At 39.4% G+C, this 15,047-nt stretch overlaps 2 protein-coding genes across 2 annotated transcripts in view; both read right to left on the minus strand.

Moving 5' to 3' along the window:
- Window positions 1-87: 87 nt before the first annotated feature.
- poglut2 (protein O-glucosyltransferase 2) lies at window positions 88-7,383 on the minus strand. The gene is made up of 10 exons (XM_079665563.1): window positions 6,857-7,383; window positions 5,075-5,280; window positions 4,781-4,986; window positions 4,053-4,130; window positions 3,560-3,732; window positions 2,513-2,750; window positions 1,834-2,043; window positions 1,555-1,644; window positions 1,338-1,454; window positions 88-287 (listed from the first exon to the last, which is right to left on the minus strand). The coding sequence occupies exons 1-10, from the start codon at window positions 7,051-7,053 to the stop codon at window positions 270-272; spliced, it is 1,533 nt and encodes a 510-aa protein (XP_079521689.1). The 5' UTR covers window positions 7,054-7,383; the 3' UTR covers window positions 88-269.
- A 1,173-nt stretch (window positions 7,384-8,556) lies between these two features.
- Window positions 8,557-15,047, minus strand: part of stxbp5l (syntaxin binding protein 5L) — a 162,906-nt gene continuing 156,415 nt past the window's right edge. Inside the window, 5 exon segments of the mRNA XM_079666372.1 lie at window positions 8,557-11,465; window positions 11,965-12,185; window positions 12,364-12,475; window positions 12,997-13,162; window positions 13,660-14,023. Coding sequence (XP_079522498.1) covers window positions 11,424-11,465; window positions 11,965-12,185; window positions 12,364-12,475; window positions 12,997-13,162; window positions 13,660-14,023 — 905 coding nt within the window. The 3' untranslated portion in view covers window positions 8,557-11,423.

Here is a 15,047-nt window from a genome sequence, read left to right on the forward strand (position 1 = left end):
TAACCAAAGCATTAACGCTACCACTTTTTTAGGGTTTACACTTTAGGCTAATTGTATGAAGTATTTAGTAGAAATAAGACCAATAACTTTCCACATACAAAAAGAAATGTATTTATTAAAAAAGGGTGAGAATGTGACATTCATTCACGTCATAACAATCAGACAATTAATTAACATTCTGAAAAATATTTGGCAGTATTTCAGATCTGAATGGTTGCTGTGTATCCGGAACAAAGGAGTCCTCTTCAGCTTGGCCACATTTACCAGAGTTATAGTTCATCCTTCGCCTGAAAAACAGACACAAAGATTCATGTTGGGATCAATCTTTGCCTAAATCAATCTTGAACATTCACTTTGTAAAATTGTGTAACTTCACATAATTTCCAGCATAATAACACCGGTATGTGCAGGGCTATATAGTATACATAATACTGTCATTTTATGTTCACCCTGCATTTCATTTAGCAAGGTGTAGTGACAGAATGTAAACACCAGAGGGAGCCACACTGTACATTCATATTGTCCTTCATGAGGATGAGTGGTAACAAAGATTACATATTAATAGTTACCAGTATTTTTCCAATAAATGTGTTTTGTATTGAATGCCTTTACCAACCAATGCATTTGTTTGAAGCTATTGTGGTTTGCTCTGCTACACGTGTTTCCTCCTTTTATGTCCAGTGGTTTCTTAATTTCCCTCTTGATAATATACAGGCATTGATATCAAAGAGCTTGTAGCTAGAGACCCTTAATATATAGAGGTTAACTGCATCACTTGACATAACACTTGCAAACCAAATTATTTTTTAAAGAAGACATTTTCTCACAGTCGGGAGAGCACAGTTAAACATAATTCATGATAGCTGAATTCCATTTAGCTGTTTAATGTTCAGGGCTCTGCTTGTGTGTGCTTGCTGGCTCACTGTATGGCTTAGTCACTAAGCCTTAGTGGAACACTTGAAAAAACAGATCCTTGTCAATGTGATTAATAACATCTGTGCTTTTCCTACTATGACAAGCCAACATCGCTGCTGTGAGAGAGGCCTTTAACAGAACAGAACAACCATAATGATACACTTAAATATCTTTGTCTAGCCGGTTTGACCATTTAGATGGCCAGTACTGTAATGTTCTGGCTCTCATGAGGAATATGAATTTAAGTAACAACTAAAAACAGGCTCTATATACTGTTCTGACAAGAGGAAACTCAGATTTCATATGTGAGAATAATTGCAGTTCTGTCAATATCTTCCAGATATTGCTGCATGTTCCACATTTATTGGACATCTTTTAGACACTTGTGGTCAGTGTGTTTGGACTGTTCTGGTGGTACTCACACTGTCCCTCACCCTGGTCCTGTGACAGGAACAGGGGAACAGGTCGTCACTGGGCTGCTCTACGAGCTCCATGCCTTCACGAACCTTGGGCTCTGTGACCTGGAGTTTGGCATAGCCCTATAAGAAGAACAGTGTACTTACACAGAGGACGACGGCAGGCAGAGAAGTTCATCAAGATGACAAATATGCAGGGCAATTTTTTTTCGCATCATGTTACCTGGTAAAGTTGGTAGTAGTAACAAAATATGCTGTTTCCCATTAGATTAGTGCGGGCAAACTGCTGACCCGCCAGTCCAATTTGTTTTGCCTGAAAGACATCAAGAAGGATAGATACTTGGTTATTTATTTAATCACAACGACTATAGAAAATACTCCATTATGACCAAATGTTATAGATTTATGTATCATTGAAAAGAACCCACTAAAATACTCCAACACTTGTCACAGGATTTACTGCCAGACATACTGTGCCTATAATCCTTATCATCTTCCTTACCTCTTCATCGTGGTCTCGAGCCCACTGGATCTTCTCCAGCAGGTCTCCCATGTCCGCCCTGACTGGGATGTAGTGCTCCCAGGGCCGCAGCCCGTAGTAGAAATGCTCGTAGTAGCTAGAGTCCTGCTTCAGGACCACACTGTTTCCTGCCAGAAGGTACGGCAGCCGGTACGCTGCCACAGTGCCGTCAATGTTTATCTGATACTTATACTGGTGGGGAATAATAACATGGAATAGAATAATAATATAAGTATTGTTTGTTAGAACACTTATATCGTATTTAATTGCATAAGGAGTAAGTCTTTGCACACTACCACACACACATTCAGTTAATGCTAATGTGATACACATCCCATAGGAGATGCAAATACTGTAGGTCAAGTATTTTAAGGAAATTGAGAGCTGGTTTGGTTCATAATCTTGTGAGAAAAGTATATTTTTGTATCTACTTTTCTTAACAACAGCAAATTGGGTCAAATCTGCTGGTCTGAGCTTGTTTGCTAAAATAAACTTTCCTATGGTTGTAGAATAATTAGCTAAAAGCTGCAAGGCCCTGCAGTGCTAAGTGTTTACTCTTACTGGGCCAGACAACACTAATATAACAGCCCTAGTCTCTTCTCATCTTACGCGGTAAAGTTTCAACCCATAGTGAGGAGATGTGTTTGTGTGGAGAACTCACCTTGAAAAAGTCAAAGAAAGACACGTGTTTGACCAGAGGCCCGTAGAGGCTCTCGTCGTGTTTGAAGAAGAAGAAGTTGGTGAAAGCCGCGTTGATGCTGTCGGGGTGGGCTCTGGACAGTTTGACCAGCTCCAGGCGCTCCTGCCGACTGTCCCGGCCCCTCCAGAAGGCCGTGGAGTTCTTCTCCGTCCAGGGGGGCCCCGTGTTGGCCTGCACCGACAGCATGTCCAGACTCACTCTGTACATTGGAGGGAACACATGTCGTTATCTCAGCATCTGTCGTTATGTGATTGACTCATACATTGTATATAATGAGGCAGAGAATATGTATGCAGGTCAAAAAGTGAATGATTGAGTTGTATGGAAAGCTGGTCTGGTAGCTACATTTTTTACATTTAAAATAAAATATTTGCGAGCAAACTTGTTTTTGCTGTCGCACACCAATTGGCTATCTCGCACTGCATAAAAATGCATGAGCAACACTGAGAAAATAATGAGCACCCAGACCCAGGCTTGTTGTGGAGCCACATTATTAAGTCTGTCTGTGACAGGGTGACACTGCCTACATGTCCCCGAGCAGTGAGTAGTTACATAACATAAAGAATATTATACAAAATATAACGAAATATGTTTTGCAAGAATATTATAAATAACTGTGACAAAATATGTGCAGTATGTCTGTATTTAAAGTTGAAGAAGTTTAAAAGTGGTAGAATTGCACAATAATAATAGTGCTTACTATCTACAAATCGTCTGTATTTATCTTAAATGTCAATAATAAAAAATAAAAAATACATTGTATTTAAATAGCGCTTTTCTTGGACTCAAAGTCGCTTTGCAATATAAGGCAGGGTTGGGTGGGTGGAGAACAAAAAAAGAAGGACAAACAAAGACGATGATGGGGGTGGGGGCTTTGAATAGACAGAGGAGAAGAGATTAGTTTGAGGCTGGACTGAAAGAGTGTGGAGATCTTGGGGGAGGGAATTCCAGAGCCTGGGAGCTGCCACAGAAAGGCTCTGTCCCTGAAGCTGTGTAGTTTGGACTTACCTTCCCATGGTCTCAAGCACAGACTCTGTCAGGTCATAGGTTGGCATGACAATGTCTCTGGTGTTGTTGGAGCCACACCAGGAGAAGATGGGGTGAATCCTCTCACTGGGTTTCCTCTTCTCCAACGGCCAGTCGCCCAGGTTAACAAAGAACTCCAGATCAGGGAGCCGCACCTGGACGGATAATACAACACATTAAAGCATGCTGGTATTGATGGAAGGCATTAGAAAATATATATTTATTTAAAAAAAAAGACAAAACACTACACTATTGTGGCTTGCAAATTCATGGAAATGTTGTGCATTCTTGCAGTGATTAAATATCCCTATATCCTTAAAACCTCAGAATAAAAAAGTACATTTCATATTGAATTGGGAACAGAAAAGCAATGTCATATAAAGTAATGTCTAAGTGACAAATGAAATGTATTAATGAATAGTTAAAGATTCAAAATCTTAAACATTTTGGGGTTTACACATTTTTACGAACGTACCTTTCTGGTGATTGACAGGAGGATGGAATCCATAAAGATTCTGAAACCCACATGCTCTCCATAAGTTTGAACGTACACCTAAAAGAAAATATAATAAAGCTTTATCAATATGAACAAATACTGGGGTGTTCAGGAATTCACCTATTCTTAATTGCAAATGTATTTTGCTGATGACGACGATGTGATGTGATAAGCTCAAAGCTCTGGATGCTCATAAGTGGACCTACAGTTGGGCTGGACTTTCAGACTAGCATTTCCATTACATATAGGAAAAAAGGATGAACTTAGTCAATAGTGAACCTAAAATGTACGAAATGTTGTTTGGACTCAACCTGTTTCAAAACAGAATGTATCTATTACCATTTGATATTAAACGTCTGGCAAATGATACATTTCTGGATGCTCCCAAGTAATGCTTGCATTTTGGCAACAGGACTTCAGAAGTATCACTATTACAGGAACCTGGGTGGATGTCCACAGTGGTATTTTGAGAAGATTGTACCCTTACACACCTGGTTTATAAACTGTTCTTCCTACAGGTGTGTCACATTGCTCCAGGCTCTCCTGGCCTACTTTACTATATCACAAGGACTTAGTTACTATTTGGCCTAAAGGATAGTATTTGAAAGAAAAAAAGAATATTGTCCGTTTGCTAAGAATGATCCTAATCCTACTGTTCATCATATTGCCTATTTCTTCTGTGTTCCGGGTGTCATAGGTGGAGGCACCTTGTTGTCTTTGATAGTGTAGTGGCAGAGGCTTTGTCTCTGTCCGAATCGCTTGGGGATCTCATCCGCGTTACGATCAGGGTCCACAGCAGCATAGAGGGCCAGGTCCCTCTCTATCTGAGGGAAGGACTGAGGACAGTGCATGTGGGCCTCCCACACAGAGCCACTGGTCTGGGGACAGTCACAACCCTCATGGTAGACTTGGCCTGCAGAGGAAAAAAAGAGAGTTTTTAGAGAGATCCTGAAAAATCTTATCCTAAAACACACCTTGTGGGGACTTTGATTGTGTTCTACCTTTGAGAATGAACGGTGACTTGGCCACGTGTTTGTTCTTGAGCAGAACGTTGATGTGAAGGTCCGTGTAGGTGGCATACATTCTGTAGCGGACCAGGAAGGAGCCATCATGACGATCCAGGACCTGGATCCAGATCCTGGTGAACTGCTCCGCTGGAGACTCGATCTTCACTTCAAAGGTTTTCTCACCAGGTGATGTTGTTAAACTGTGGAGGAGGATACATAAAGAGAGTGAGCTCCTGTTAATGGAGCTGGACAAACACTAACATGCTGGCACACCGAGTGAAACAAGAGTAACACCACACTAACCTAAGCTGTGATAAACTAAAAACACACATTTACATTTACACACTAAGTTGTATAAATATGACCATCTGAAAAATATTTACATTATCTAAATCTTAGCATAATAGTTTTTTTCTGATACTAATTTGACAGTTGGTTTAGTGTTACTTTCCCAGGGAACAGGGACAATAGCAATAGCTATTATTTAAAGCGCTCACATATTTAATTATAAGCCAGAGATGACTTGTAATACCCTGGTTACTTGCCAACATATTTATGTCTCTAGATAAAGGTGATACATTAAACTCTAAATAAAAGGACCAGCATCTGACATTTTAATTGTAGAATATTAGCCTAATTGCTCCGACTGTAGTTCAGAGGAGAGATACATTCTCCTGACTTCCACAGTAAAGCTGACTTTAACCTACATGATTTGTTTTACCACTACTGAAATTAAAAATGCAATAACAATTATAATCATGGTAATATTGTGTGTACTTTAACCTGATAGCCATATTTTGATTTCCTATGTGCCAAAGAAATTACGATTTTATATATTTATACTTTATGACTGTATTGCAATTACATTTGAAAAGTTGTGCATTAAAGACACAAGGTCTGTTCAAGCTGATATCATTCTGTATTATTATATTTGATTATCTTTTGTTGTGTACCAAAAGCCAACAACAATATAGTCCTATGTTGCAGTCATGAATGTAAGTGCTAAACCATCTTGAGAGCCAAAGCATGAATGTGACGCCCACTGAGTATGGTAACTCCCCAGAGTGGGATTGTCTTCGTTGGGCCCATGGGTGCTCTTTTACAAAAGGGGTTATTGGAGGTTGTATGACTCTTTCTCACTGAGGTGAAGACTGTCTGCTCTCAATTTTGACTAGCAAATGTCAGCATTGCTCAAAGCAGAAGACACTGCGGTTTAGGGGGTTATGGTTTGTCAATGTGTACTGTAGGACCTCTCAAACAGAACAATACTAACCCGAACATAAGACCATATATGTTCCTAGAAATTATATTCAAACAGTAGGGGTTGTCATATTTGACTACATTTATTCCTGGGTGGGAAAAATCTACATCTGGGCATTCAAGCTCAAAAAGATAATTAATATTTTATGAGTAATTTAAGACCCTCTAAGAAATAAGGTAATTATTTTCAAAACAAACATAGAAAAGTCTAAACATTGTTGGGGTCTGTATCTTTTTATAATTGCAGAGTTGTTTAGCAATGATAAATGTTACTTTTTGTCACACACTTGTAATAATGCAAATAGACAAAATGGCTCTTAGCACAACCACTTGTTACATATACAAAAGAAAACAAGCTCCCCAAAGTGTTTTCTGCCCCATCATGCCACCATAGAAACTCCAAAGTATGATGCTACGTGGAGCATATGAAAGCACCATTGCTAGCCATTACAATTTAACAGATAGTTGCTCATGGAAACACGTCCAGAAGCGATTAGCAGGCCTGACGTTACTCACTTTGTGCCCGATCCATCCACCGCCTGAATGAAGAAGAACCGCGCCGGGAGGACGACGTCCGTCTCGAGCCCGGGTCCCCACACTAAAGTTTGGGCTGCACTGAGCACCGAGTCTGCCTGAGCCCCGAGAAGGACTTCATGTCTGAAGATATCCAGACAGAAAAGCAGCAGCAAACACGAAAATATCCGCAGAGACATACCTGTACAGAGCCCACTGTCCTCTAACGTTTGCCGTTACTTCTCTCCCCACAAATGTTCATTGCCCAGAAGTGCCATTGTTAAAAAAATGCCGTAACATGAAGAAAATGCATATACTGTATACAGTCTGCAAGGCTAGCTTACGTTTTAATGTTGCGTTTCCATTAGTAACAACAACAGCTCAGCGGTGGCATTGCTAATGGCTTATTATTGGCTAATACTTGTGCATTATTGTGTTATTTGAATATGTTTTAGTGATAAAACAACGTTAATGCTAGCTAACTTCGACATTCCTGCACAGTTTTGTGAACTATCTGCTGCTCAATGAATAGGGGGTGGGATTACCATGTAGGATGCAGTAGTCTCATTGGCTGGCACTTCACCATATTTGGATCTGATTGGCTGAATGTGCAAAAGACTCTTGGTCTAATTCTGATTGCACAGAAATCCGGAAGTTGAAGCCCTTGTTGGGCGTGATCCCATGCGTGATCCACATCCATGGGCGTAATGCCGGCTATTTTTCATAGGTTTATTCCATAGACTGTAAATAGATTATATAAAGGTTTATTCACTGGCAATTGTTTCTGGCTAAATCAAAGGATGAATGGAAATGTATGAAATGATATGCTCACACATTTTTTCTTAAACCGCCAGATTCTCTCTGAATTACAACATTTTTAATGGTAGAAGTATTCATATTTAAACGTAATTCATTTAAAGTAGCAAATTAGCAATGCAATCATTTAAACTTAGTAAGTACTGAATGTACAGTAGACAAATACCACCTTTAATAGTTATGTATAAAATCTTATATTTGTTTTTTTTATTTGCCGATACCCTTATGTGTTAGTATTATTTTTACTGTTGTAGTTGCTGCTGGTGGAGCTCATTTGATAATGATTACGATATGATTGCTGCATAATTTTAATTAGCACGATCATTTTAATTTTCAAATTAACTAGTCACAATAGCTGTCAAATAATGTAATATATTTGAGAAAAAGGTACAATATTTTCCTCAGAATTCTAGTGGATTAAAATAAGATAGTGGCTTTCAATTCAATTTAATCTCAAGTAAAATACTTGAGTAAATGAGTTGCTCTTTTACTACGCAGTGGCATGAGTGGATGCATTTAGAAATGTAATGGAGTTAACCTGCTTAAGATTTGTCAGCCCACAATTACAATCTATGTTGGATGCATAACACATTTTGACAATTGCTATAGGTTATTTAATAGGCAGCTACAACATATGTCCTATCATGTTAATGAAACGTCTTAGATTTTTTGTGAGATCATTTGCTCACTATTTTATGCTTCTTATAGTAAAAAAGCATCAACATTACACTGAAAGTAAAATAAACCTTTATTAACAAAAAATAAACAATAATAATAGTAGCCTACCACGTTCAAGCTAGCATCCTTGATATGAGGATGTCAAGATCCTTAGTAATTCATAACGTCGTACTTTGTGCAAGTCAGAAAACACAGAGCTCTCAACTGTGTACATCAATCAATGTTTATTTCAGTTTGCTTTTGCATCAACATATTTTCAGTTCTTTTTTGTCAAGTAATTTCTATTACACTAATATAATATCAATAAGAACAAAAAGTGGTAGAATCCATTTAAATAAGACAAACTTTGCTGCCATCATTGAGAAAAACAGAGAAATGCTTTTCCAGAATACTACAGTGTTAGGAACTACAGAGTCCCAGTGATTTAGACAGAGCCAGAATACCAGAATACAGTACCAGCAGTAACAGGTACAACATATACAGAGAAAAATATCCCGAAAATGTCTTTATCTTTTATCATTTTTTGTTTCACCTTCCTCCCAAGATTGAACTGTACAGGTAATATAAAAACCAAAAACATACAAACCGAAAACATACTAACAAAACACCCTGTCAGTAGAAGTCAGAATTGTTTTGTTTTTATTTCCTTTTGTTTTAGTTTTTTTGCGATTTTTTTTCTCTGCCATTGAAAGAACTGCACTGAACACAAATCTCATTAACGGTACAGAGATAGGAGAGTCATTTATTTTTTCTGACATGTTTAAGACACCTCATTCAATCAAATCATGTGTAATTTCGAAATATCTGCATGGCACTGCTTTAGGGATTTCAGGTCGGGTGTGGTGGAAGAAAAAATGGGTTTGAAGGCAATTTAAACTGAAGAAATGCCTCAGCAGAAATGACTAGCATTGCAGATAGATTATGCTAGTAAGTAATTAAGTATTATTTTTTCAGGTTTTGAGCGTATGTGTCGCTGTGCATATTTCATGTAGGAGTGACGTCAACATGGTCAAGGCGCAACGCTTTTTAAGTGTTAATGCTCGTGTTCATAAAGGCCTGATGTGTGAGAAATGGATATCAACAATCCTCTGTTTGGTTTTTCAGATCAAGTCAAGATACAGACATATACACAAGTACAAAATATCCTCCTCAGTTAATGCTGTTTGCCCGTGTCATGTGGCTACCCATTGACATGTACAACACAATCACAATATGATACACAACCCTGTATCATGAAACATTTGTTGTTTTTAACATACAAGAGCCTTCAGGTGAGAGGCCATCACTATCAAATATAGGACTGCGACGAGAGGATATCATAGTCATCAAGAACAATATTGAACGAAAATAAGAACATATTTGCCTTCGGATGAAATCGCCGCAAATGTTTTACACATGTACATAGTTTCTTCACTGACTCACATCTGAACATCACTGAAAACAAAATACTGTTACTTCTCCTGAAACTTTTACTGATTAACGACTCACAAGGGAGTTGGTAGCGTGTGTGATTCCAACTCCTCTTTCGTCACAAAGACACTGACAATCATTGAAATTATTGTTTGTGATCATGAGAGGAGCTAAGGTAAAAACGCATAAACCACAACTTCCAAAAGACAGAGGGATAGAGAAATGGGAGGGTGTCATTCATGTTTATGGCACCCTTTCTCTGTCTCTCTCTCTCTCTCACACACACACACACACACACACACACACACACACACACACACACACACACACACACACACACACACACACACACACACACACACACACACACACACACACACACACACACACACACACACACACACACACACACACACACACACACACACCTAATGGCTCACTTGACTCATACGTCTGACAAAGGCAGCTAAAGACTAAAATGGTGAACCAGCAAAACCCCAAAAATAAAAAAACACCCTCAATTTCTTTTCATAAAGATAACTGTGAGTCTGATAAATGCCCTCCAAGTCCAACTCAATGTCTCATCTGTTCTGATCAAACAGGAAACATGATGACTTTCACATGTTAGCTCTTTGTTAGTACGTTTTCCGTGAGTGGATCCACTCATGTTCTTTTTTTATGGCACGTGAATAGTATATAGGTTCATACTATAGCTATAAACACACGGTGTACAGAATATGCTTTTAGCATCTCTCACAACAACCTGCTCTCTGTTTCCGTACAACTGTAGTTGGGTATGTGAGATATTACTCATTATTTAATCATTTTTTTAAGTAGCAGCCAAAAAAGTGATATTAGCGTGGTTACACTGTGCGGAGGTAAGTGTAAATACAAGAGATTTGTGTTTGCCCTGTGCAGCCCAGAGTAAGAACAGAGCATTATTCTAAGTGTGTGTATAGAAAGCGTACTATGTGCATCTATATTGTGGCATTACATATTGGCTGAGACTAAGAAAAAATTATTTTAAAAAACCAAAATTAAAGGGAAAGGAACACAAGTTTTGGCTTAATAGCAATGCAGGTATACATTTCCCTTTTTATATATAGTTTTCTGTCAATATTTCAAAAAATATAAAGTTTTTTATAGGTTCTGTTGTTGGCTTATATCATTAAATAAAACTTTTTTTTATTTGTGTATCTCCTGTTAAAGTAGCATGCTGCTTTATTATATGGCAGTTGGATATTTTTAATAGTCATCCATTTTGTTTCATGCATTTCATGTTGGTTTCTTATCTTGAGTATCTACACAGTGAGGTCCAGAAAACCCAACCACACAGACACAGACATACACACACACACACACACCCGCACAACCACACACACACACCCGCACACGCACAGACAGACTTGTCGGATTATTCCAGTTCCATCTTCAGACCATCAAACATCGCCATTCCTTTCTGTCCTCATCACTACATGTCTAGACAAGGAAGCAACACGTGCCCGTCCTTCAACAATGTGACAGTGCCGCAGCCAGTCCAGAAGCCGTAAAGACAAAGTCACTCCTGAGTCTCTCTTTTAATTGCTCTCATTTGTAGAGTGAAAGTCTCTGTACCGGCGTTAAGCTCCCAGCAGTCCGAGCGCAGCCTCAGATCTCCTCCCTGTTTTTAGAATTGGTACCACTTCTTGTCCTTGCACTTTAGCATCAGCTGTAGAAAGGCAAAGACACAAACATTCAAACAGTCAGTTACTGCATTATGTTAATTTAGAAAAGTACTGTTTTGCTTTTCTTTTAAGCTTTTGTATATAGCATTTTAAATATCAGTATCTATATGTAGAATTCAAAATAAATAAATGTTGGAGCCACCAGGAGCTGTTCTTTACAAATAAGATTGAATAAAATAGGATTCCTTGGCACATTACTGTAAATTGATATGAAAATTACGTTTTAGAAATGTACTGAATGATGTATTTTAATCTACAATTTCAAATCAACTGAAACAATTGTATACATATTAAATAAAAAATGTATTCTGCAATACAAAAAACAAACGGTGCATTTTTTCCTGTATCCATATCCTCAATACAATTTAATTTCAGTTTACAACATCTTTCCAACATTAATTTTTTTATTAAATATTGAAAGATTGAAAATAAATAATCTTCCTGGTTATATTTGGTTTTGTGCCACATGAATCTTGCTTTCACCTCATGAGCGTGTTTGGAGAAGACGTCTGCACTGGTCATCATGAGGGCGGTGCGTTCCTCCAGCTCCCCCAGCCGCTGGCCTCTCTCGTCTAGAGCGATGCGTGCCCGGGCCAGGTCCCCCACCACCCCGCTCGCTGCCACCTTCATGCCCTCCATGCCCGCCTGCCCGGGGATGTGCTGGGCCAGGCTGCGCGAAGCCTTCCCAGCTGATGCCTCGCCAACTGTCAACAACATCAGGCGAAGGAAAGGTGACGGGAGGCATAGAAATAAAGATCCTCTGGGTAGTGCTTAGCTGTGGTGGAGTCATATGGTTCTTTTTAGATGTATTAGTTACATGAGACATTGTTTTAAGTGGATTAGTACACACATGAAACAAGAGAGTAAAGAGAATTAACGCACATAGCTCTTCTCTGTCGAAGTTATGAGAGTTTCCTCCGAAGAAGCCCTTTAGGAAGCCTCTGTTCTGGGCCTCTGGTGTTTCTATAGGTGTAAACAGCTCCCCCAGCATCTCCTGAAATAAATGAGGAAAACAATTCTTTAATACAATGTTTCTAATTCTGCACCCGACATGTATTGCTTTTTTTTTCTCCATCATATATTTATCATACTCGTAGGATCCTATTTTTATTCCTTTTCTCTTCCCTTTCTCAACTTCTTGAGACATTTTCAGTAACGGTTGTTGCCTTTAGGTGGCACTATGGCAGCATCATGTGAGCTCCACTGAGCCGATTATCATTAGTCACAAACACTGTAAAACTATATCCACACAATCAACCCAGTGGAGTTCAAACCCCACATGTCAAGTGTGACATTTCACTTCAACGGCCTCTGTCAGCTCGCAGAGGGTGGGAATAATGAGAACCTGTTTATTTACTGCTGCTCCAATACATTTCTTTGTTCCGAACCAAAATGTGATATCAAAAAGCGAAATTGAGAGATGATGCATGTCACAGATAAAGGGATAAACACTCTTGTAGATAAAAAAGCAAGATAAGAGTGACAGATGGATAGATAGCACACTGCAGTGCTAACCTGCAGGTTGTCACACATCTCCTGGCTGTATGTAATTCTCTGGATCTCTGTGGGGGAGCTGAGGTATAGAGCCTGCCCCCCGTTGGTGAAGCAAAAGGTTCTTGCAATGCGCATATCAGTCAGAGGCAGGTAATTAACATCCATCAGCGGTCTTAGGCTGGGCAAACTGCGGAAGAATAATAGACAGATTCAGGACGAGGAACACATTGTAACTACTCTACTGCGTAAACCACAATAAAAGGAAATCCTTATTCAGTCATCTCATACCTGCATTGTATATATATCTTTAAAAGCTGTCTTTAATCTTGAAATGTACCCATTACTACTATAAGTACATCTCCTTTAGAAAACTAAAAAATCTCAAGATATTTCCGTATTAACATGACAGTCAAATATTTTCTGCATTAAAAACATTATTTCCAGAGTTGTGTTTAAATTAAATACTCATCATTTGATTACAATATGAACAGCTTACCCGTGATAAGGAAGCATGTTATTAAATGCATCATCAGTGCAGGCACTCTCAACGCAAACGGTCAATATAGCAGGCAAAAGAACTCTAATTAATTGATTCAAGCCAACGTTACAGCGGCAGAAAAAATGCATAAATAACGAGTAAGCCGTGTTCATTTCAGGTAAATTGTAGGTAATTAGACGGTTTACCTGAGAGTCATGATGTGCCCGTTGGCACAGAAGCAGGCCAGGCACACACTGTTGCTCACAGACACCACGTCGGCGCGCAGCACGAAGGACGACTCGGTGATGTTGTGGACGAAGAGGACGGACTGCGAGGGCATCAGGATAACTTTGGCCTGCCTCTCGGAGCACACCACAGCCAGATGTCCCTCTCCGCAGGAGTCCTGGGAGGACGACGGCGAGAAGTGGACCAGCTTGCGCTTCCGCACGCGGTCAGGGTCCTCGGGCCCGTTGAGGTCCCGCCAAACCTCGTAGGGGCTCTGAATGAGCGATCCCATGCAGTCCAAGAAGCCAAATCGTAAAACTGAGCCCTTCAGCATCAGCACCGTGCCTTTGGGTAGAGTCAACAGAGGGAAGGCATGAGGTAAAATATACCAGTTTCAAATATCAGGCACAGGCCGAGATGGTCCCAAAGGCTAAGAAATGAAGTTAAATACAACATTTACTGCAGAAAAAACAATACACAGGAAGTGGTTCAACAATACCTGACGTTCTATTCACCTCTATTTCCTTGAAACTGAGTGTGTGACCTTCAAGTTATAAACTTTGTTCTTGCACGCTCAGTCTCAAGAGAATGGCTGCTGCTTCAAAGAGCCTGGATTTTAAGGTCTATTGATGTTTTAACTGCGATTACAAAGAGAGACCTTTTCCATCACACAGCAGGGTTTCTGGAGTGCTAAGGCATGTTCGAGTGGCTCACCTTTCTCTACTCAGATTGCTTACTCAATGGGGCTGCAAAATGTATCCATGCAAGACCACGCATGATCAATGCCTGAAGTTCGCCATGACAACACTTCTTATCTTATCACCATAAATATGTTTTTTAGAAGCCTTTGGTATAACTAAATCAGGGTATGTTAGATGCTGCTCACACAGCTTCACAAAGTGCACTTAACTCCTGGGGAAATTACCTGCTCTTATTTTCAAAGCCTTGCATTGCATCACCACTTCTCAAATGTCCGAGTGGGTGTTTTGTGTCAAACGCACAAGTGGTGTTGAGATGAAAGGTAATGTTCCTGTACTCAGATCAGTGTAGTGCGTTTTAAAAGTGAGTGTTTCCTAGCATTGTTTGTGAAATTGCTAGTTCACATCATAGTAATATGACTTTCAAAAGTACTGCACTTGCAGCAGGCAACTGATTTCAGATCAAATGAGCTTGGATAAACACATTGCTGTTCAGCAGGGAACGGAAGACAGAAGCTGTTAGCAACTAGCTGCTGAACAAAGTGGAGATTTACGCAGCTAAAGAGACTACTATCTTCCTCAGGAGCTGGCTGAGACTAAAATAGGACAAATACAACAATATGTCCATACTGTGTTTCAAAAAATAAATAAAGTAACTATGAATGCAAGGC

This window comes from Notothenia rossii (genome assembly GCF_949606895.1).
Source record: "Notothenia rossii genome assembly, chromosome: 2".
Lineage (NCBI taxonomy): Eukaryota > Metazoa > Chordata > Actinopteri > Perciformes > Nototheniidae > Notothenia > Notothenia rossii.

Coding starts and splice junctions, on each gene's coding strand:
- poglut2 (XM_079665563.1), bottom strand. CDS start 7,053: ATGTCTCTGCGGATATTTTCGTGTTTGCTGCTGCTTTTCTGTCTGGAT. Junction 4,131..4,780: donor ACACTATCAAAGACAACAAG/GTGCCTCCACCT, acceptor ATTTTCTTTTAG/GTGTACGTTCAAACTTATGG. Junction 2,751..3,559: donor GTGCTTGAGACCATGGGAAG/GTAAGTCCAAAC, acceptor TCCAATGTACAG/AGTGAGTCTGGACATGCTGT.